We start from the raw sequence: 23377 nt of genomic DNA, 5'->3' as shown, positions 1-23377 counted from the left end.
GGCTCAAGCAATCCGCCCACCTCAACCTCTTGAGTAGCTGGGACTATAGGTGTATGACCCTATACCCAGCTAATTTTTTATTTTTAGTAGATATGAAGTCCTGTTATGTTGCCCAGGCTGGTGTCCAACTCCTGAGCTCAAGTGATCCTCCTACATCGGCCTCCCAAAGTTCTGGGATTACAGTTGTGAGCCACCATGTCTGGCAAACTCAATTCTTTTTAATGACAGTATAATACTCCTCTGTATGGATGTTCCAAAATATATTCACCCATTCCCTTATTTATGAGCATTCACTTCATTTCTCCCACTACAAATTATACCATTAATTTGTACATTTAGTCTATGTACGAGTGCTTTTATTTCCGTGAACCAAAATTTTAGAAATAGAATTTGCTGGGTCAAAGGACGCACACACATAGTTGTTACGGAATAATAAATAGATATAAATAACATTCATTACATCTAGTGTAGACAAAATAACAAAACAAATATCTGTCCACTTACTAACTAGTTTAAGAAATACAAATTTACCTGTGCTCTGAGGCCTCCTGGGTGTCCCCTATATAATCCCTTTTCCTGTTCAGAAAGGAAAACCAAACCAAACCAAAACTATCCTAAAATTTTTCTTTACCTTTCTCTTGGTTATAGTTTTCCCATATTTAATTCTCAACACCATCTGTTGTTTAATTTTGACTCTTAAAACTTTACATAAATGGAAAAACATTCTATGCCTTTTATTTCCTGTTCATTATTATGTCCCCAAGACTTTACCATTTTGGTAGGCATAGCTAAAAATTTCAGTTATGGCCAGGCTTGGTGGCACATGCTTGTAATCCCAATGCTTTGGGACACCAGTGTGGGAAGATCACTTGAGGCCAGGAGTTCAAGACCAACCTGGGCAACATAGTGAGACCCTGTTTCTAAAAAAACTAAAAAACAATTATACATCAGCACCATAAGACAGGGGAAAAAAAAAATCCAGGCATGGTGGAGTACACCTGTGGTCCCAGCTACTTGGGTGACTGAGGTGGGAAGATCGCTTGAGCCCAAGTGTTTGAGGTGATACTCCTGCCTCAGCAACAAATGCAGACCCTGCCTTTTAAGCTGTTTAATAGTAGTTCATTATATATACTATAGTTGATAGACATTTGCCCATTTGCCAATACTGCTATGGACATTCCTAGACATGTCTTTTGGTGTATATTTGCAAGAGTTTTAATTTGTATATCTAAGAACAATTGTTGGGTTTTAAGATATGCCCATATGCAACTCTACTAGGTAATGCCAACCAACTTGTTTTCCAAAATGATTGTATCAATTAACACTCTGACCAGCACCCTGATTTCCCTGAAACAGCTTTTCAAATGTTTCCTGGACATTAATTTTTCCTCTTCTGAGGTATTTACCAATTTAAAAAGCTGGGTTGTCTTTCTCTTATTCACTTACATTAGTTCTATATATATCCTAGATCAGTGCTGTCCAAGAGAAATAAAATGGAAGTCACAAATGTGATTTTAAATTTTCTAGAAGCCACATAAAGAGGTGAAATGGTTTTTTGTTGAGACAGGATCTTGCTCTGTTGCCCAGGCTGGAGCGCAGTGGCATAATCTCAGCTCACTGCAAACTCTGCCTCCCAGGTTCAAGCGATTCTCATGCTTCAGCCTCCCAAATAGCTGGGACTACAGGTGCATGCAACCATGCCTAGCTAATTTTTGTATTTTTAGTAGAGAAGGGGTTTCACCATGCTGGCCAGGCTGATCTCGAACTCCTGACTTCAAGTGATCCGCCCACCTCAGCCTCCCAAAGTGCTAGGATTATAGGTGTGAGCCACCATGGCTGGCCTTTTTTTTTTTTTTTTTTTTTTAAAGAGACAGAGTCTTGCTTTGTGATCTAGGCTGGTGTACAGTGGCAAGATCATTGCTCACCGTAACTTTGAACTCCTGGGCTCAAGAGATCCTCCCACTTCAGCCTCCTGACTAGCTGGGACCACAGGCATGTGCCATGATGTCTGGCTAATTTTTTTGAGATGGAGTCTTGCTCTGGCTGGAGTGCAGTGGCGTGATCTCGGCTCACTGCAACCTCCGCCTCCCGAGTTCAAGTGATTCTCCTGCCTCAACCTCCTAAGTAGCTGGGATTACAGGCACATGCCAGCATGCCCGGGTAATTTTTGTATTTTTAGTAGAGATGTGGTTTTGCCATGTTGGGCAGGCTGGTCTTGAACTCTTGACCTCAGGTGATCTGCCCATCTCAGCCTCCCAAAGTGCTAGGATTACAGGTGTGAGCCACCGCACCCAGCCAATTTTTTTTGTATTTTAGGTAGAGATGGGGTTTCATCATGTTGTCCAGGGTGGTCTTGAACCCCTTAGTTAAAGCAATTCACCTGCCTGAGCCTCCCAAAGTGCTGGGATTACAGGCGTGAGCCACCATACCTGGCCTAAGTTTTATTTTCTTGTCCATTTTGCACTCTTTAAAACTGAAATGTATTCCCCCTGCCTCAGCCTCCCAAGTAGCTGGGACTATAGGTGTGCACCACCACAGCTGGCTAATCTCTTTTGTTTTTTGTAGAGCTGGGAGGGAGTCTGGCTATGTTGCACAGGCTGGTCTTAAACTCCTGGTCTCAAGCAATCCTTCCACCTCAGCATCTCAAAGTGCTGGGATTACAGGCGTGAGCCACCATGCTCGGCCTTTTTTTTGTATTTTTCTTTATTCTATTTTCTTCTGTTAATTTGGAAAAGCAGTTACCCTACATATTTTATCTTATACACTTAAAAGAGTAAAGGTTAAAGTTAATCAATATTTTTACCCACTTCCCAAACAATACCAGGACCTTGGAAAACTTCAACTCCAACCATCACTCCACTCATCCTGCTTCTAAATATATGACTTTGTTGTCCAGAGTATCAGTTCCATCTTGCTTTACCTTATTAACCACACAAATTACTTACTATTACTTTGTATGGTAAAAAGTTTTTAGTTTTAACCACTTATTTACTAATATTTTTATCATTCCTTCTTGTATAAGGGATCATTTCTTTCTTTTTTATAAAATTATTTACTATGTAAAATTAAAAAAAATTTTTTTCAGCACCTGACACTCCCAGTGTGGGCTGAGATGCTGAGGCTAGGATCATTTCTTGTTGGTGGCAAACTCCAGATTTTTTTGTCTGAAAATGTCTTGAATCAGATAACCTGGCTGAAATCCTGGTTTTATCATTTCTTAGTCATGTGACTCTAGATATGCACCATAACCTCTGGAATCATTGGTTTATTCATCTGCAAAACTGGTAATCTCGAGTACATTCATTCTCTGCTGGGTAAGACAAGTTTGGGAGGGAAGATGCACTGAGAAGCTCCTGAGCAGATGAGTTCTCTAGAAGAACGCCAAGATCCAAAGCAAAACAGAATAAAAGATACACCATAATCACCTCTCTGAATGTTTGAAAACTGTAGGGAGGCTGGGCGCCGTGGCTCATGCCTGTAATCCCAGCACTTTGGGAGGCTGAGGCGGGTGGATCACAAGGTCAGGAGTTCAAGACCAGCCTGGCCAAGATGGTGAAACCCCGTCTCTACTAAAGATACAAAAAATTAGCTGGGTATGGTGGCGCGCGTCTGTAATCCCAGCTACTCAGGAGGCTGAGGCAGGAGAATCACTTGAACCCAGGCAGTAGAGGTTGCAGTGAGCTGAGATTGTGCCACCGCACTCCAGCCTGGGCGACAGAGTGAGATTCCATCTCAAAAAAAAAAAAAAAAAAAGAAAAAGAAAATTGTAGGGAAGACAAGGTTAACGCATATTGAAAAAAAAATTACCTAATAACAATATTCCTGTATACTTGAGAGTCACAGTGCATGGTTCTTTTTAGTCAGTCTTTTCAAATCCAGTGAAATAGCTGCTTGTAGGAGTTTACAAAAGAGACTTTACAGAAGAGAGTGCCTGACTGGAAGTCATCAACTTGTTAGCCAACTCCAACAATCTATTTTTAACAGAAAAATCCAATGTGAACACTAAGAAAAAGAATTGGTATTCCATGGATGAGCCTGAAAAAAAAGAAAAAGGAATTGGTAAAAAGGAAAAGTATTAATCAAAAAGTAAGCTTTTCAGAAGTAACAAAGTAGTTATTCATTCAACACTTGCTACCTACAGCCTCAAACACTATAAAATAGGAAAGACAGATTGCTTCTGCCTACAACAAACTTATAAAGTTGGTAAGATAGATATATTATGTAATTAAAATCTGTTAACAAAGCAATATGTAACAGAAAGATTATCTGTATAGGAAAAACAACTACAGAGTATAATAATACTATGTAGGAGGGTGCTGACTTGATACAAATAACATCTAATAGGAATTATAGGAGGTGGAGCTCAATGTAGGTTGTGCATTGTTTTCTAGATTCTTCTTGCCTTGTGTTGGGATGTGCAGAATGAATAGGAATAAAAATAAGTTGTAATTAGGCTGGGTGCGGTAGCTCATTGTTGTAAAATAAGTTGTAAAATAAAAATAAGTTGTAATTAGGCTTGGGACGCCGAGGTGGGTGGGTCACAAGGTCAGGAGATCGAGACCATCCTGGCTAACACGGTGAAACCCCGTCTCTACTAAATATCCAAAAAATTAGCCGGGCATGGTGGCGGGTGCCTGTGGTCCCAGCTACTTGGGAGGCTGAGGCAGGAGAATGGCATGAACCCGGGAGGCGGAGCTTGCAGTGAGCTGAGATGACACCACTGCACTCCAGCCTGGGCGACAGAGCAAGACTCCATCTCAAAAAAAAAAAAAAAAAAAAGTTGTAATTACAGTAGTCCCCACCTTATCTACAAGGGATAGGTCCCAAGACCCCTGGTGGATGCCTGGAACCCTAAATATACTTTGTTTTTTCCTATACATACATACTTATGATGTTTAATTTATAAATTAGGCACACTAAGAGATTAACAGTAGTTAATAAAACAGTTATAACAATATAACAAAACTTATGTGAATGAGTAATTTATTCTAAATTATGCTGCCTTTATTCTGTATACTGACTAAATCTAAATCTTCAATTGTATTGAGCCTCATATATCTACCTAAATTTATAAGGTAGCCAATTTTTTGTTGTATGGCTATTAGTTTACAGGCATTAGGTACTTTGTCAGACATTATCTCATTTCCTGCTCCCCAAAATGCTAAGATGTTGATAGTAAATGTTTCTATGCTACAGAGGAGAAAATACATATTTATTTATTTTATTCATTTTTTTTGTTTGAGACTGAGTCTCACTCTTGTTGCCCAGGCTGGAGTGCAGTGATGCGATCTCTGTTCACTGCAACTTCCACCCCGCTCCGGGCTCAAGCAATTCTCCTGCCTCAGCCTCCCGAGTAGCTGGGATTATAGGCGTGCGCCACCATGCCTAGCTAATTTTTGTATTTTTAGTAGAGATGGGGTTTCACCGTATTGGCCAGGCTGGTCTTGAACTCCTGACCTCAAGTGATCTGCCTTCCTCGGCCTCCCAAAGTGCTGGGATTATAGGCATGAGCCACTGTGCCCGACCTACATTTCTTTTTTTTTTTTTGAGACGGAGTTTTGCTGTTGTTGCCTAGGCTGGAGTGCAGTGGCGCGATCTCAGCTCATCATCGCAACCTCCACCTCCCAGAGTTCAAGCGATTCTTCTGCCTCATCCTCCAGAGTAGCTGGGATTACAGGCATGTGCCACCACATCCGGCTAATTTTGTATTTTTAGTAGAGACCGGGTTTCTCCATGTTGGTCAGACTGGTCTCGAACTCCTGACTTCAGGTGATTCGCCTGCCTTGGCCTCTCAAAGTACTGGGATTACAGGCGTCAGCCACCGCACCCGGTCTACATTTCTTCTTTCTACTACCCCTTACCAGGTACCCGAAGCCTACCTGTGGAGAGTGATTGACCTTTGGCCTTCTGTCTTCCCTAAGGCAAGAGATGATTTTGTTTCAGGGTCACTACTGGCAACCCTGGAATCTCCTGGGATAGGGTTGGTCTTGACCCACAGGAGACAGTAACAGTAGGAGAAAGTATAAATATATATATATTTTTTGAGATGAGTTTCGCTCTTGTTGCCCAGGCTGGTGTGGAATGGCATGATCTCGGCTCACTGCAACCTCTGCCTCCCAGGTTCAAGTGATTCTCCTGCCTCAGCCTCCTTAGTAGCTGGTATTAGACATGTGCCACCACGCCGGGCTAATTTTTGTATTTTTAGTAGAGACCGGGTTTCTTCACGCTGGTTAGGCTGGTCTTGAACTCCCAGCCTCAGGTGACCCACCTGCCTCGGCCTCCCAAAGTAATGGGATTACAGGCGTGAGCCACCACACCCAGCTGAAATTATAAAGGCTTTTACGATTTTAGCACTCTGGGAGTGAATGCCTCAAATATTTCATGCTAGGGCTTTTTAGACATTTTTCCTTTAAACATGTGCAGAAAGTAGGGGATGGTCAGTATTTAATAACACGAAAAACCGAATTATTCCACAGCTTTGATCAGGAGGCCAGGCCCAAGTATGTGCTCCAAGCATGCATTCTCTTTGACTTAAAAATATGAGTCCAAAGAACTCTGAGTGCAGTTATAGATGAAGGCACTGCCTGTAAAAACCCAGTTCATTTGTTTCTGTTTGGGGCTTAGAATTCTCACTGATTCCCATGGCTTGACAAGCTTATTGCATTGGGTTCTGACCAAACCAATGCTATCATGAGACCAGGCATTCCAGTGCCCAGCTGTAACTCCTGCAAGAGAATTGCTTACTTTCTTATTAAGGAAATAGGAAACCTGCACCTGACTGCTTTTTTCTCATTCACCTCAGCTTAGGTCCTTACCACCTCACATTGTTTCAACCACCTCCACCTAAAATTGTCCTTTCCTGCCTGTCCAAGGTCAAGTGACTCCCAATTGCCTATGTGGCATCTAAGGCACAGGGCCTCAATCTATTCTTTCAAAGCCCAAAAGATAACACTTACTGGGCACTTACTCAATGAAAGGCACTGTGCAAGCATGTTCACAACATTCTCTGCACAGTGGCTAATACCCCATTTACAGGTGAGGCACGGGAAGCATAAGAAGCAAGCATCCCAATGTCACAGGGCTAGAAAGTGCCTGGTACACAATGCCAGGTAGAGCTAGCTCTTAAACTCTGCACTATCATGGCTGAAGAATGCTGACGTTTACTGAAAGTTTAAGCCTTTAACAAATAGCTCATTTAATCCTCACAATAATGAGAAGACCTGTCGGCAGCAATATTCTCATTTTATAATGAGAAAAACCACAGGGAAATTAGTAATAATCACGGTGTGTTAAAAAAATGGCCTTGGGAGATTCGAACCTAGGGAGTCAGATGGACCCTGGACCTCCATGCTAACCCTAAAGGTACCAGGAAAAAAAAAAACAAAAGCCAAAATAATCCCTAAGTGAAAAACAATGATTATAAAACACTAATAGACACTGTAGCCTACATACATATAAAGGCTATTTTAAAAAGTTAACCACTGAAGGATGTTTATTCTCTCGTATCATATTTCAGTTTTTTTTTGTTGTTGTTGTTTTATTTTTTTGAGACGGAGTCTCGCTATATCGCCCAGGCTGGAGTGCAATGGTGCGATCTGGGCTCACTACAACCTCCGCCTCCTGGGTTCAAGCGATTCTCCTGCCTCAGCCTCCCGAGTAGCTGGGATTACAGGCGCACCACCACGCCCAGCTAATTTACTTTTTATTTTCATTCATTTATTTATTTTTTTGAGATGGAGTCTTGCTCTGTCGCCAGGCTGGAGTGCAGTGGCACAATCTGGGCTTACTGCAACCTCCGCCTCCTGGGTTCAAGCGATTCCCCTGCTTCAGCCTCCCGCGTACCTGGAATTACAGCCGTGCGCCACCACGCCCGGCTAAATTTTGTATTTTTAGTAGAGATGGGGTTTCGCCATGTTGGCCAGTGTGGTCTGGAACTCTTGACCTTAGTTACTCCGCCCGCCTCGGCCTCCTAAAGTGCTGGGATTACAGGCGTGAACCACCGCGCCTGGCCCACTTTCAGTTTTTAACCACTGTTTCTCAACTGGAAGACACATCCTTTCCTTTCCGTTACCAATTGCTGGTAAAATCCGATTCAAAATTCTAGTGGAAAAACAACAGCAACAACAACACAAAAAACGCTAACCCTATGAACCCCCAATGTCAAAATGATCTATCGCCAAAAACTCTTCAGCGTCTAGAAAGTTTAGCTATTGGATTTACGCGTTCCTATCTCTCCTTCCAAAAATAACAACTCGTAGCTCTTTCAAGTTATTCTACTTAGTCTCATCTTATCATTTCTGTAGGAAAGTGATTAATACCCTTTTTTTCATGACATTGCCTCTAAGGCCCCAAGAACCACACAGGAGAGGGGAGCTGCCGCCTTGGAGACTTCGGGTGGGGGCAGAACGCCGCGCCGAGGTGGAGGTAGGAGCCCCGAGGGCACAGCGGGCAGGAGGGCGGAGGAGGCTGGCGGGAGCTCGGCCTCCGAGCAATCCCCCGCCTCGCTGGGCTTCCATGCTTGCTAAAGGGTCGAGATGAACGGGCAAGGGAGAGAGAGGGCGAGGAAAAATAAAAAAGAGAGGGGCGAGTGGGACGAGGGGCCCGGGAGCAGCCGCGGCCGCGTTACCTCGGAGCCCAGAGGCCTGGGGGAGGGGCCCTCGGCGCTGCCGCGGACTCCGGGGCTCCCGGCGGGCAGGTCCTGCAGGGCCGCGGAGCGAGAAGGCTGATGTCTCGTGTGTCTCGGGGAGTTCTCCCGACGTCGCCTGCTGTTTGTCAGTCGTCAGCTGTGACACGGTAGCGGGCCGGGTCACGCTGCCCCCGGCCGCCAGGCGGGTTGCGGGAGGGGTCGCGGTGCCGCCTCTCCAGGTCCGGTCTGGCCCACATCACTGGGGCCGGGGGTTTATTGTTCCGGAGAGCCACAGGCACGGTCGGCCTGGACCCGCCGGGCAGTGTTCCGCTCCGCCCGTCCCGGCCTGGGGTCAAGCCAACAGCTGCAGGCACGCCGACTGGCGGCAGATCGGTGGCCCGTGTGTGTCTCTTTAAGGGGCCGGGCCTGCGAAGCTGAGGGGCGGGTGGGGTGTGCGTCGCTCCCGGTGTGAGGGTGAGAGGGAGAGAGCGGCTGGCGGGCGTCCGAGGGAGGGAGGGAGCGACGAGCGAGGTAGCGACGCGGGCCGCCCCTGCCGCCGCCGCCGCGGTCGGACCTGCGGCCTCCTCCCCTCCCCTCCCCCGCGTCGCCCTGCTGCGGGGAGGGGGCTCGCGTCGCCGTCTCCAGCCGCTCCCGATGAAGCAGCTGCAGCCGCAGCCGCCTCCGAAGATGGGGGATTTCTACGACCCGGAGCACCCGACCCCTGAGTAAGTATCAGCTCCGCGGTCCCCCGCTGCTGTCGGCCGCCTTATCCCCAGCCGAGGGCGGCGCGTCCTGACGGGTGGCGGCGCGGGCCGGCGCGAGGAGTAACGGGCCCACGGTGGCCTCGCGCGGTCGGTGTCGGGAGCAGGCCCGCGCCGCCACTTCGAGCCGCTTGGCCGGGGCCGCAGCAGGCCCGCGGTTGGGCCCAGCGTTGGCGCCGCTGCTCGTGTCGCGGCGGCGGTTGGGCCGGGCCGGTGGGGGAGGGGCGGCCACGGTCCCTACGGTTACCGCCGTGTCCGCACCGACCCGGCCATCCCGGGGCTCGGCGGTCCTCGCGGGCTCCTCGCGGCTCGTCCGGGCCCCGCTGCTAGCCAAAGGGCAGAGTCGGAGGAGCTGCCGGTGCCGGGCCCGGCAAGAGGGCGCCGGTGAGGGTAGGCCGCGAATCCCCGGGCTCGGGTGGAAGCTCGACCCGTCGCCCGACCTCCCCGCGACGGCGGCGCCTCGGACCGGAAGGGCCTAGCGCGGGTTGCCTGGCCCCCGGGCCGTGGAGGGGCCCGCGCTGCACTCCTGAGTTTGATTTTTTCCTCCTGGGAACTCGATCCTGGCCTTGCAGTGCTTCCGGCTTCACATTGTGCACCTTTGGCACTTGGGTTTTGTAATGGCGAGGTTTGTGTGGTCCCGTTGTTGAGGTGACACCGGGTTTGTTTTTCCGCTTGAAAATGAAAGCCTCCTGAGGGACATACATTTTCTTGCAGGTTGTGAGATTTTCACACTTTCGGACACAATTTTCTTGGTAACAGGAATCTCTTACCCTAACCGGATGACTTTCTATTTCTTGTGAAGACTTGGTTAAAAACCAAGAATCGTTTGAGGATTCTCTAAAGAAGACAATGTTGTGGAAAACCGAGACACAGTTTTGCCCAATAGTAATTTTTCAGTCTAGGACACCTTTACATTTCTCTTGAGGTCTGAATCTGCTGCTGTATCTGCTACCTCAGAAAGCCTGGAGTCACTTCTTTCCCTGAACCCTCACGAGATCATTGTTTTGAAAAGCCGTTCTTAAACACCGTTTGCTGGTGTTAGACCTAGGAATATACTATTGATTTAAAACTTATCGGTTGATAGGGGTTTCACATGAAACTGTCAAACTTTTATGACCAGGATGATTCCAAGAGCTTTGCTGTTTTGACACATTTTACCTTAGGTTTGCTCTGGCTCGTTTTTGAATCCCTTGCCACATCTTCTCACATTGGTCCAGAAATGTCTGGATCTTAATTGATAGTTTTGATTGCAACACAAACGGATTCTGTTGAGGTGTTGGTCATTTCTGCACAACAAGATAAATCATTATTTTGCTTTTCTAAAAACCCAACTCTTACTTGCAATAGTAAGTTAACATGGCTTTTTCCTTTCATGGGTTCTTGGCCATTGGTTAACATTACCTTAATTAGATTGGTCTTTTTGTTTTGCTACTGGCAGGGTCAGTTAGGTAAGTTTGTTTTGATTTACTGCACAATCAGTCCAATTACAAAGCTCATGTTATAGGTTTTTAGTTTGAAAAACCTCAAAAAAAATTTTATATTACGATTCAATAAATGTTTATATAGCACTTGCTCTGTACAAAGTAACATGCTAACCCCTGAATAGGCTAAGTGCCTGCTTTCACTTCCTTTTACCAGGTTGTTTGGTGAAGTCCGGAAGCTTTAAGGATCACATCCTTACACTTCTTGGGGAAAAACAATTTTTCATAATATGTGGGAAAATGGACTCAGAAGTGCATCTTTGGTAGACCTGAGTGGGGAAGGAATCAAGAATGTTTTATGGTTTTACATGTTTTGGAGTTTTAATTTTTATTGCTTTAATGTAGTAGAAGTCCACTGCTTTGGATTTCTAACAGTGATTATATATTTTTAAATTCTCGTGTATTTTTTCCTTTTTTTTTTTTTTAGAGGCAGGGTCCCACTCTGTCACACAGGCTGGAGTGCAGTGGTGTCATCATGGCTCATTGCATCCTTGAACCTCTGGGCTTAAGCAGTCCTCCTGCCTCAGCCTCCTGGGTTGGGACTATAGGCATGTGTCACCACACCCAGCTAATTAAAAAAAAAAATTACGTTACTCAGACTGGTTTTGAATCCCTGGCCTCAAGTGAGCCTCCTGCCTTGGCCTCCCAAAGTGCTGGGATTGCAGGCATGAGCCATTGTGCCAGGCCTCTTCTTGTGTATTAACCTGTATGGAGTAAAGAATTGTAACATGTTTTTTGTTGTTGTTGTTTTGTTTTTCCTTTTTTTCATAATACTATAAAGACTGGAGGGGATCGTGGTAGGTATCCTGAGCAATATCACCTGTTTGGCATATGAAGAAAATGAAGGCTAGAGAAGTGAAGTGACAGCAAACTCTTGAGATAGTAAGCTAGTTAGTGTTTATAATGCTAGAGAGAGGAGAGAGAAAGGCAGTATAGGGTTTAAAAAACCTGGATTTCAGAGTCAGACCTGAATCTGAACACTATTTTAACCTTGGACGATGACTTCATCTCTCTGAACTTGGGTTTTCTCATCTTTTATATAGGTATTATAATGGTTAACAACTTACTGGGGCTTTTTGGGAGGATTGAATGAGATAATGCATGAAGAGCACTTGGCGCAGAATGTGGCACGTGTAAGTGCTTCTAGTTGGGGTCATCAGGGAAAAGTTAAAAGGTAGGATTTAAGTTGAGGATGAAAAGACTAGGTGGGCAACATGGCTCAGGGGAGGAATGACCAAGTGCCCTTTTTAGACTTTGGATGGTTTGAAATGGTACTTAGACATATGAAGAAATTGAGGCAAAAATGTAAATTCAGTTTGACTGAAGTAACACTTAGCGTCTGATGTTCTGGGTTTGTCTTGTACCCATGCTTTTAATCAGACACAGCTGCAAGATGTCTTTTTTTTTCAGCAGCATAGAGGACATTGTGTTTCAGGTGAAAATGGCCGTAATCACTTGAGTATCTGTGCAGTGGGTGTCCATTATGGGGCAGGCCCAGGGACAGGTGTTGAGGACACGGCAAAGTAGATCCAGTTAGTCTTTAAGGAACTCTTTTAATGAAGGAGATAGGCAAGTACTTTACAGTGATAGAGGTGCAGGTCTTTGAACATATGCATGTCTGTTGTATGCCAAACATAGGCACACTAGGGGTAATTGGTGTACAAAACAAAATTTTGCCCTTGTGGAGTTTACATCCTAATAGGGGTGATAATAAATGATATAGAATGTTCTGGCCAAGTGGGGTGGCTTTCATCGGTAATCCCAGCACTTTTGGAGGCCGAGGTGGGTGGATCACCTGAGGTCAGAAGTTGGAGACCAGCCTGGCCAAGATGGTGAAACCTCGTCTCTACTAAAAATACCAAAAAAAAAAAAAAAAAAAAAATTAGTCTGGTGTGGTGGCAGGCGCCTGTAATCCCAGCTACTCGGGAGGCTGAGGCAGGAGAATTGCTTGAACCTGGAGGCGGAGGTTGCCGTGAGCTGAGATTGTGCCACTGCACTCCAGCCTGGGGGACAGAAGGAGATTCCATCTCGAAAAAAAAAATAATAAAATTAAATAAATAATGTAGAGTGTTCAAAGGTAAGTGCTTTGGAAAGTTGAATAGAGTAAGGGGGATTCAGAATTGTTGAGGAAGAGGTTGCAATTTAAAGTGAGGTATACTGGGTGAGTATCCTTGAGAGAGTGATTTTTAGGAAAGATTTAAAGGAGAAGTAGCCATGTTAATAACTGGGGTGAAGGCATTTCAATAAGAGGGAATAGTTTCAAGGTGTTGAGGCAGACCTGTGAGTTTTGCCCATTATGGCTAGAATGGAATGAGCAAGAAGGTGTAATAATAAACTGGGTTAGGGTGAGATGGGGTTTAGCTTTTTTTTTTTTTTTTTTTTTTTTTTTGGGATGGAGTCTCACTCTGTCCCCCAGGCTGGAGTGCAGTGGTGTGATCTCGGCTCACTGCAACCTCTGCCCCCTGGGTTTAAGCGATTCTCCGGCTTCAGCCTCCTGAGTAGCTGGGATTACAGGCGCCTGCCACTGTGCCTGGCTAATTTTTGTGTTTTTGGTAGAGATGGGGTTTCACCTTCTTGGCCACGCTGGTCTTGAACTCCTGACCTCATGATCCACCTGCCTTGGCCTCCCAAAGTGCTGGGATTACAGGTGTGAGCCACTGCTCTCGGCTGAGGTTTAGCTTTTTTACAGTCTTGTAAAGCCATTCTAAGAACTTTGCCAAGAGTTTTGAACAGAAGAGTGACATAGTCTGCTTTCAGTTTCAAAGGATCATTTGAATTGCAAAGGGAACAACAGTGGAAGCCTGGAGACTAGTAAGGAAGCTAGTAATCCAGAAAAGAGATGCTGCCAGTACCAAGATGGTAACATAAGAGTAGTGAGAAATGGATGGATACTGGATATGTTTTGAAGATGGAACTAATATGACATGTGAGAGAGGAACCAAGGATGATTCCAGGGTTTCTGGTCTCAGCGTTAGAAAGTTGCCATCAACAAAGACAGTGATGACTAAAAGGAGCAAATTTGAGGACTAGATTAGGAGGAGTTCAATTTTAGGCATAGTAAGTTTGAGATTGCCTGTTAGATATTGAGTTGATTTGATAACCAAGTCTGAAGTTCAGGGGAAAGGTCTGGAATGGAGATAAATTTTGTTTTCACCAGTTTAGGTATCATTCAAGCCATGAAGCTGGATGAGATTACCAGAGAATCCTTGGTAGAAAGAGAGAAGGGCCAAGGATTGGTCTTTTTATTTTTTTTTTAAGATGGAATCTTACATTTTCCCCAGGCTGGTCTTCAGCCTGGGCTCAAGCCATTCTCCCACCTCAGCCTCCTGAGTAGCTGGAACTATAGATGTGTACCACCACACTTGGCTTGATTGGTTTTTTAAATGCCTGTGTTAAGAAAACTGTTTTAGTGTGCAGTTTGAGGTTTTAACATGGATGACATCTGTGAACTTGGGAAAATTACCTCTTCAGTAACCTCTGACTAGAAGTTAGCATTTCTTTCAATTACTAATATAAATAACAAACTACAGTAGTATTAATTGTGATTTGTGTAGAAATCAGATATTTTAATAATAAAATATGCAGGTGACTCTTGATCAACATGGGAGTTAGAAGTACCAATCTGCAACACAGTCAAAAATGTGCATATAACTTTTGTCTCCCTCAAAACTTAACTGCTACTAGGATACTGTTGACTTTACTGAAAACATAGTCTACTAACACATACTTTGTTGTATGTTATGTGTATTATATACTGTATTCTTACAAGAAAGTAAGCTAGAGAAAAGAAAATGTTATTAAGAAAATCATAAGGAAGTGAAAATATATTATTCATTAAGTGGAAGTGGATCATCATAAAGGTCTTCATCCTTGTAGTCTTCACACTGAGTAGGCTGAGGAGGAAGAGGAGGGGGTTTTAGTCTTGCTGTCTTGGGTGACAGAGGTGGAGGAGGTAGAACTGGAGGCAGGCACAAGGTGTGTAACTTTTATTGAAAAAAATCTGTGTATAAGTGGACCTGGACAGTTCCAGCCCATGTTGTTCAAAGGCAAACTGTATTGTGGTTTTTATAGACTCTTGAAATATGTTTATCATTATATCAAAATCCACTAGATTGAGAAGCACATACTAAGCAATATGACACATTGGTTTTTTCCCCTCAATATAATTGTCTTCCTTTGCAATCATATGTATTTTATCTTATGCATTAAAAAATATTAGACTGAGAAGGAATCCACAAGCTTCATTAGATTGCCAAAATGGTATAGGGCACAAAAAAAGTTAAATCCCTGGGCTCTGGAGACAGAACTCCTGGTTTAGAATCTCATCTCTTTTACTTAATTGCTTTGTGAACCTAGGCAAGTTTCTTAATTACTCCTTACCTATAAAGTGGAGATCATGGTAGTATCATCTGCAAAGGGTTTTATGAGAATTTAAGAATTAGGACAGTGTTAGTTTCTTTTTTTTTCCTTTTCTTTTTTTGTTTGAGATGGAGTTTTGCTCTTGTTGCCCAGGCTGGGGTACAATGGCGTGATCTGGGCTCACCACAACCTCTGCCTCCTGGGTTTAAGCAGTTCTCTTGCCTCAGCCTCCCGAGTAGCTGGGATTACAGGCATGCGCCACCATGCCTGTCTACTTTTGTATTTTTAGTAGAGATGGGGTTTCTCCATGTTGGTCAGGCTGGTCTCGAACTCCTGACCTCAGGTGATCCACCCACCTGGGCTTCCCAAAGTGCTGGGATTACAGGCATGAGCCACCACGCCCCCGGTCAGTTCTTTTATTGTTAGTATTGAATGGAACAAGTCAGCTAGAAAGAACGGTACTTATGAGACGCCATGATGTGAAAGTATGGCAAATTTGGTCAAAAGAAAGTTTAACTGGGAAAGAATATTTCAGCATGTTCAAATGAGATACAAAGCAGTCAGGATAGTCAGATTCTATATTAATTTTTTATTTTTAGGGACTTGTTCTGTTGTCCAGGTTAGAGTACAGTGGCAAGATTATAGCTCACTGTAACTGAACTCCTGGGCTCAAGTGATTGTCCCATGTATCTAGGACTGCAAATGTGCACCACCACTCCTGGCTAATTTTTTTGTTTTGAGACAGGGTTTCGCTCTTGCCCAGGCTGGAGTGCAGTGGCGCGATGATGGCTCACTGTAGCCTCAACTTCCCAGGCTCAGGTGATTCTCTCACTTCAGCCTTCTGAGTAGCGGGGACTATGGGCACATGCCACCATGCCCAACTAATTTTGTTTGTAGAGTTGGGGTTTCACCATGTTGCCCAGGCTGGTCTCAAACTCCTAAGCCCAAGTGATCTTCCTGCTTCGGCTTCCCAAAAGTGCTGGGATTATAGTCGTGAGCCACTGCACCTGGCCCTGGCTAATTTTTTATTTTTTATAGAGACAGGGTTTTGCTGTGTTGCCCAGGCTGGTCTCGAACTCCTGTCCTCGGCCTCCCAAAGTGCTGGGATTACAGATGTGAGCCACCGTGCCCAGCAAGTCAAATTCTTATAATTCATGTTAGAATGGAGAAGATAGAGATACCTTAGGAAGCCAACTGAGAGAAAGTATCATGTGGTTACCAGATTTCATATATAATCTGGACCTTTAGTAGCTTTATAGACAGTTGAATCCATTTTTCTGATGAGAGAGAGAGCTTTGTAGTGATGGAGGTATGGTGCTACAGGCCAGGTTACCTTCTTTGGGCTACTGAGATGCACAGGAGGCCAATATAGTACTTGGAGGGTTTGCTGGTAAGTATGGAAAGCCTGTTGAACTATCCTAGTGCTTAGGCTAGGGTATACCCCTTTAATATTCATGTCCCTCTTTGCCATTTGCTTTTGCTACATTTTAGGCATACCATTCTCCTTTTATTGACACATTATGTCTTTAGAAAAGTATCAAGCAACTGTTGATACAATTGTGTTTTCCTAAGAATTGTCTCTAGTTGCCAAGCCATATTTTATACATACAAGATTATCTATCAGTCATACTTTCCTAGTTTCCTTAGCAGGACTTTGGTGTTTCCAGATCTTCTCAGTCATTTTTCACTGTAGTGACTCATTGATTTAATTTATTCACTTAAAAATTTTGTTTAATACATTACAGTTTATTCTGTAATAGATATTTGTAATAAATTTTCTCAACCCTAATATTCATTGTTCCATGAGCATTGTCAGGTTTTGGATGGAAGCAGGATGGCCAGCCTGGGTTTGAGAATCAAAAGTTGACCAGCTTCTCTGTCCATAAATCTACTACGTGGCTCTGATGGAGCCTCTCTGAACCTATCCTGGTTAAGAGGCTGCTCAATTTGCTAATTGTTCTTTGCTCAGTTTCTTAAAAAAGTTGACTAGCTTCATTTCTGTTAATTCTTCCAAGAGTACCGTAGAGTACTTGATTTTGTAATACACTAAGAACTATTATTGTAAAACCCTGAGAGATAGTTTATATTGGAAACTAAGCCATTTACACCTAAGTCACTGAAATCAGGTTAGAATGTTTTTCTGACAGAAAAAAAAAAAAACAACAAAAACAAAAAAACACTTTTTTATGTGTGTGTGAGACAGGGTCTCACTCTGTCACCCAGGCTGGAGTGCAGTGGCACAATCTTGGCTCACTGCAACCTCTGCCTCTGAGGCTCAAGCGATCCTCCCACCTCAGTGTCCTGAGTAGATAGGACTACAGGTGCACACTACCACACCCGGCTAATTTTTGTATTTTTTGTAGAGATGGGGTTTGCCATGCTGCCCAGGCTGGTTTTCTGACCTCAAGTGATCCACCCACCTCAGTCTCCCAAAGTGCTGGGATTACAGGTGTGAGCCACTGCGCCTGGCAGAAAACACTTTTTATTTTGAAAAAATTTTAAACTTTCAGGAAAGTTGCAAGAATAGCACAGTGAATTCCCATAATGTACTTTTAACCTAGATTAACCAGTAATTGGAATTTTGCCACGTTTGTATTACCTTTCTATATTTTAAAAAAAGTTTTATTTACTTTTGGCAGAACCTTTTGAGAGTAAATTGCAGGCATCATGATCTTTCTTTCCTAAATATCTGATAGTGTTATCTAAGAACAAGTATTGTCTTAGATAATCAATATACAGTAATCAAATTCAGACATTTTAACATTTGTAATCCCACTATTACCTGATATGTAATTTATACATTTTGCCAGTTGTCCCAAAGATGTCTTTTTTTTTCAATCTAGTATTACACATTGCATTTAATTGTCATGTCTCTTAGTCTTTTTCAATCTCTGAGGATAACTTTAAATTTGTTTTGGAAGTACTTTATTACTATGTACTAACCATGAATGTGATATTTTAAAAACAATAACAGGGTCTGATAGTATGTTTAAGATTTTTTTTTTTTTTGAGATGGAGTCTTGCTCTGTCGCCCAGGCTGGAGTGCAGTGGCGCAATCTCGGCTCACTGCAAGCTCCGCCTCCTGGGCTCACGCCATTCTCCTGCCTCAGCCTCCCAAGTAGCTGGGTCTACAGGTGCCCGGCACCACGCCCGGCTAAGTTTTTGTATTTTTTTAGTAGAGATGGGTTTCACCATGTTAGCCAGGATGGTCTCGATCTCCTGACCTTGTGATCCGTCCGTCTCAGCCTTCCAAAGTGTTGGGATTACAGGCCTGAGCCACCGCGCCCGGCCAATGTTTTGTTTTTTTAATTACCACAACAATAAATGTTTATTGCAAAAGGGTCAGACAATACAAATGTTTATAGAAGAAAAAGTAAAAATCCTCCCTGAGTATCTCTTCTCTGCTCCACCTCTCCAAATACCATATCCAAGAACTTAATGTATTTTTCGAGATCTTTTCCTTTTTTTGGTTTTTATTTTTTTACACAAATGGAGTCATATTACTGTATGTATTTTTCTGCCTTTTTCTTACATTCTGTATTTGTTTCCATTTACATATAAGATATGCTTATCTTTCTTTCTTTCTTTCTTTTTGATATGGAGTCTCACTCTCTTGCCCAGGCTGGAGTGCAGTGGCACAATCTCGGCTCACTGCAACCTTTGCCTCCTGGATTCAAGCGATTCTCCTGCCTCAGCCTCCCAAGTAGCTGGGACTACAGGCGCGCACCACCACGCCCAGCTAATTTTTATATTTTTAGTAGAGACGGGGTTTCACCATGTTGGCCAGGATGATCTCCATTTTTTGACCTCATGATCCGCCCTCCTTGGCCTCCCAAAGTGCTGGGATAACAGGTGTGAGCCACCGCGCCTGGCCAAGACGTGCTTATCTTTTTAAATAGTTGAGCAATATTCTGTAGTATGGATGTACCATGTTAAGTTGTTTGATTTTCTTAAGATGTCTGGTTAATATGTTAGGCAGTTTAAAAGAGCCTTAGGGCATATTGTGCTACGTGGAAGGTGTCTCTTTCCAAATGTATTTCTCCACAGAGTGAGTTTTTCTGGTTATGATGGTGTTTGGGGGATTTTGTTTAGAGTTTTTAAAAAAATCTGTACTTATTTCTATTTGTATATGGTACTGATGGATTAAGCAGATAATTTTTATTCCTGCCTTACTTTGATTAGTTACTTGTTTCTTTTAAAAAGCAAACTGAAGGCATTTAAGTGGGATCTCTTTTTTTTTTTTTTTCTTTTTTGGATCAGGGCCTCCCTTGTCACCTAGGCTGGAGTGCAGTGGTATGATCCCAGTTCACTGTAGCCTCGAACTCTTGGGCTCAAGCAATCCTCCTGCCTCAGCCTCCCAAGTAGCTGGGACAACAGGCATGCGCCACCACACCTAGCTAATTTTTAAATTTTTTTTGTAGAGATAGGAGTCTTACTATGTTGCCCAAGCTGGTCTCAAACTCCTGGCCTCAAGGAATCCTCCCACCTCGGCCTCCCAAAGCACTGGAATTACAGGGCTGGGCACCCCTGTGCCTGGCCTTAAGTGGGGAGTCTCTTGAAAATGGTTGGTTTGAGGCTGGCCAACAGAGCTAAGACAAAATTTGATAGGTTTGTTGTTGTCATTTTTCCATAGTTGGACTTACACAGTATTTGGAAGTCTCTCATTCAAATGAAAGGCAATTACCTTGTATAATTTTTGGTTAATTACCTTGTATAATTTTTGGTTAATAAAAATTGTGTAATAAAATGTTGTATTTGAGTCTCTTAGCTTTGGAATTTGTGTAAATTTACTTTGTTTAATTTGGTTGTCTTTGCTTTTTAATTTTTTAATTTTAAAAATTAGATAATCACTTCACTGGGTCTCACTTCACTGCCCAGGCTGGTCTTGAACTCTTGGTCTCAAGTGATCCTCCTGCCTCAGCTTTCCAAAGTGCTGGGATTACAGGCGTGAGCCACCATGCCTGTTTTTTGTGTTTTTGGTCAAGCTAATGGTTACTTCAGTCTTTTTTCCAGCTGAGCAAACATATTGTCATTTCAATGGAGGTTTAAGATAGGTCTGAATTCCCATAGTTGCTTTTTATTTTAGAATGCTTTTTCTGTCAAATGCTAACATCTTGCAAGTGAAAATATCCTTGGGATGATGTGGGTGTTGATAAGACTGCAATTGTGCTGGCAGGCTTCTGGGAGGTCTGCTTACTGGGAGCACTGCTCTGGGCTTGCAAGAACCTAGAGCAAGTGGTGGTTTCCAATTGTAGTTCTTCCTGTGGCCCACTTCCCTGCCAAGTGTGGTTGGACCCTCTCTTTGGGGAGGACTATTATCGTAATCAACACTATTTGCTTCATGGTTAGCTCTTTGTGAATCCGTGGTCTAACTTGTGTTTTGAGCCTTTTGTCTGATATTTGGCCTCATGATGAATAGTTATTAATTACATACTCTATTTGAAGAAGCAGAAGATGCTAGGTTTAAAGTTTAAATTTTTTATGAGTTTTGTGTGAATGTAAAGTGGAGCAAATACTGTTTTTCACAAATTATATTAAATGACTGTAAAAACTCTTTCTATAGAAATCCATTTATTCTGGCCTTGAGCACACACAGACCTGGTTGAAAATACATCTGGTTAAAAATTGCCTGGTTAAAAATACGACTCTTCCATTAATTTATCAATACTCGATTGGAGTATCAACTCTAAAACATAAGCTACACATTTTATGGTACTGGTTCTGTGCTGAAAATGTAGTTAAGAATTATCTGTAGTAAAGGCAAATTTCTTTGAGGTACAATACAACATTTTAGAAATTGGTGAAAATCTCTTCAAGTTTGCCTCAAGGTAACCATAATAGGTATATTTTCAAGCTTAAGCTTACCATGTCTATTGAGGAACAAAAACAAAACAACTTTTGTTGTACAATTATTCAGGAAACCAGTTGTCACAATTATGAAAAGTATAGTATACTTTTTGGCAGATTAGCAGTTTGTGTAAGGAAGTAGTGTTACTAGCTGATACGAACACCTTGAACACATTCAAACCGTAGTGATTGAATATAAAAAGACTGTTCCCCCAATTATAGTATTGCTCATATGAATTAGGGAGATGATGAGATTTGCAAGAAGTATTTGGTGCTCTTCCTTCTTTGACTACCTATTTTCTTTCCAAACTTTTTTTTTTTTTTTTTTTTCGAGACAAGAGTCTTGGTCTCTCTCCCAGGCTGGAGTGCAGTGGTGCGATCTTGGCTCTCTGCAACCTCCGCTTCCCGGGTTCAAGCAATTCTCCTGCCTCAGCCTCCCAAGTAGGTGGGATTACAGGCGTGTACCACCACGCCCGGCTAATTTTTGTGTTTTAGTAGAGATGGAGTTTCACTATGTTGGCTAGGCTGGTCTCGAACTCCCGATCTCAGGTGATCCACCCGCCTTGGCCTCCCCACATGCTGGGATTATAGACATGAGCCACTGTACACGGCATACTCTTAGAGAAGATCATGATGGTGTCAGGATATGAAACTGGGAGCAGGAGTTAGAATCTGTGATAGGACTTTTTTTCCAGTTGTGCGTATGTGTGCTGCACAATTTTTTTGTTAGCTGTGTGCTTTTTTGAAATGTACCGATTGCTTAAGCTTTTTTATTTTCATCGATGCTATTTTTTCATATAAGTTTTTAAAAGATATGTTTTTATATATGTATTTTTATAATTCTGTAATTTTTAAGATGTTTTGGTTGATTATTAATACGAAGTATCAAGAAAGGCTAACATTTCATTGAAGCCTGGCTATCTTAGCATTCATCTATTCTCATTAGACCTGTTTGGTTTTGTTGCTAGGACCTAAGGGATTTTGTAGATCTATGTATCAGAAAATTCAAGACCCATGATGAATATATTATAGAATATGTTCTTCTCTTTTAATGGAGGAATCCTAGTAACTAGTAGTTGGGTACATGGTAGTACATGCTTAGTAAATGTTTGAATTGACCTGATTCTTTGTAACGATCATTATTCTAATTTGATTACCAGCAGCATTGTTAATAATTGCTGACCTCTATTATAATACATTCTTTTCTTTTTTCTTTTTCTTTCTTTTTTTTTTAAAGATAGGGTCTTTCTCTGTCACTCAGGCTGAAGTGTAGTGGCACGATCACGGCTCACTGCAGCCTCAACCTCCCAGGCTCAAGAAATCCTCCCACTACGCCTAATTTTATTTATTTATTTTTTGTAGCGACAGGGTCTCGAACTCCTGGGCTCAGGCAGTCTCCCTACCTCAGCTTCCCAAAGTGCTGGGATTACAGGCGTGAGACACCATGCCCAGCCTATTACCAGACATTCTTAAATAACTATAAGATTAGGACAGAGGTCAGGGAATTGAGTGGTATGTGTTGGGCTAATGGCAGTGACTTGGTGCTCATAGCACTTTTTATACTTCTTCTGTTGGTATGCTAGACCACTTTTTTCTCCCAGCCTTTTCAGTTGTTTTGTACTTGTGTATTTTCCAGGATGGGTAATCCTTAAACTAAGGGTAAGCTGCACTTTACCCTTGTTCTGTTGACTTTCTATCCAAATTTCTCAGATCAGTAATCTCATTTATCTCTTTATAAATATTATGGGCAAAATATTACGGGCAAAAAGGAAGTGAGGAACCTCAGATGCAGTGGTAAATCAAAGGATATTTTTGAGGCCGTGCACGGTGGCTCATTCTTGTAATCCCAGCACTTTGGGAGGCCGAGGCGGGCGAATCACAAGGTCAGGAGATCAAGACCATCCTGGCCAACGTGGTGAAACCCCATCTCTACTAAAATACAAAAGATAAATTAAAATTAGCCGGGCGTGGTGGCAGGTGCCTGGAGTCCCAGCTACTCAGGAGGCTGAGGCAGGGGAATTGCTTGAATCCAGGAGGCAGAGGTTGTAGTGAGCCGAGATTGCGCCACTGCACTCCAGCCTGGCGACAGAGCGAGACTCTGTCTCAAAAAAAAAAAAAAAAAAAAAAAAAAAGTATTTTTGGATATACCAAAAGACACTGAAAAATGATAGAAAATTTAGTACTCCAAAAATAGAGGCTTTTGTTCTTCTCTAGGGTAGCTGATACTTTTTATACCTAGCATACAAAAAAATTCAGTTTTCTAAAGTCTGTCAGTTTCTAACTGTATGAGGCAATTAAAAACG

General features: G+C 43.0%; 1 protein-coding gene and 1 long non-coding RNA gene across 12 annotated transcripts in view; one reads left to right on the top strand and one right to left on the bottom strand.

The window, feature by feature from the left end:
- The window catches only part of LOC129143616 (uncharacterized), an 84532-nt gene extending 75394 nt beyond the window's left edge, over nt 1-9138 (bottom strand). Inside the window, exons 1-2 of one of the 2 annotated variants that reach the window (XR_008547249.2) lie at nt 8627-9138; nt 3808-4035 (exon numbers count right to left, since the gene is read on the bottom strand). This is a non-coding gene — a long non-coding RNA (uncharacterized LOC129143616). The remainder of the gene's footprint in view (nt 1-3807; nt 4036-8626) is intronic. The other variant, XR_010155182.1, reaches the window with a different exon arrangement.
- The window catches only part of SETD2 (SET domain containing 2, histone lysine methyltransferase), a 147399-nt gene continuing 133095 nt past the window's right edge, over nt 9074-23377 (top strand). For 7 of the 10 annotated variants that reach the window (XR_010155172.1, XR_010155173.1, XM_063805654.1 and 4 more), the window contains exon 1: nt 9142-9353. Coding sequence is in view for 7 of the 10 variants with exons in the window: in XM_063805654.1 (XP_063661724.1) it covers nt 9281-9353 (73 nt within the window). In the remaining 3 variants the exon portion in view is untranslated. Of the gene's footprint in view, nt 9354-23377 lie in introns of all 10 variants that reach the window. The other 3 variants (XM_063805652.1, XM_016940925.4, XM_063805655.1) reach the window with 3 other exon arrangements.

The sequence above is a fragment of the Pan troglodytes genome, chromosome 2 (genome assembly GCF_028858775.2).
Source record: "Pan troglodytes isolate AG18354 chromosome 2, NHGRI_mPanTro3-v2.0_pri, whole genome shotgun sequence".
NCBI classification, from domain to species: domain Eukaryota; kingdom Metazoa; phylum Chordata; class Mammalia; order Primates; family Hominidae; genus Pan; species Pan troglodytes.
The sequence above is the reverse complement of the archived record's forward strand: the minus strand, read 5'-3'. Positions and strand labels throughout refer to the sequence as shown.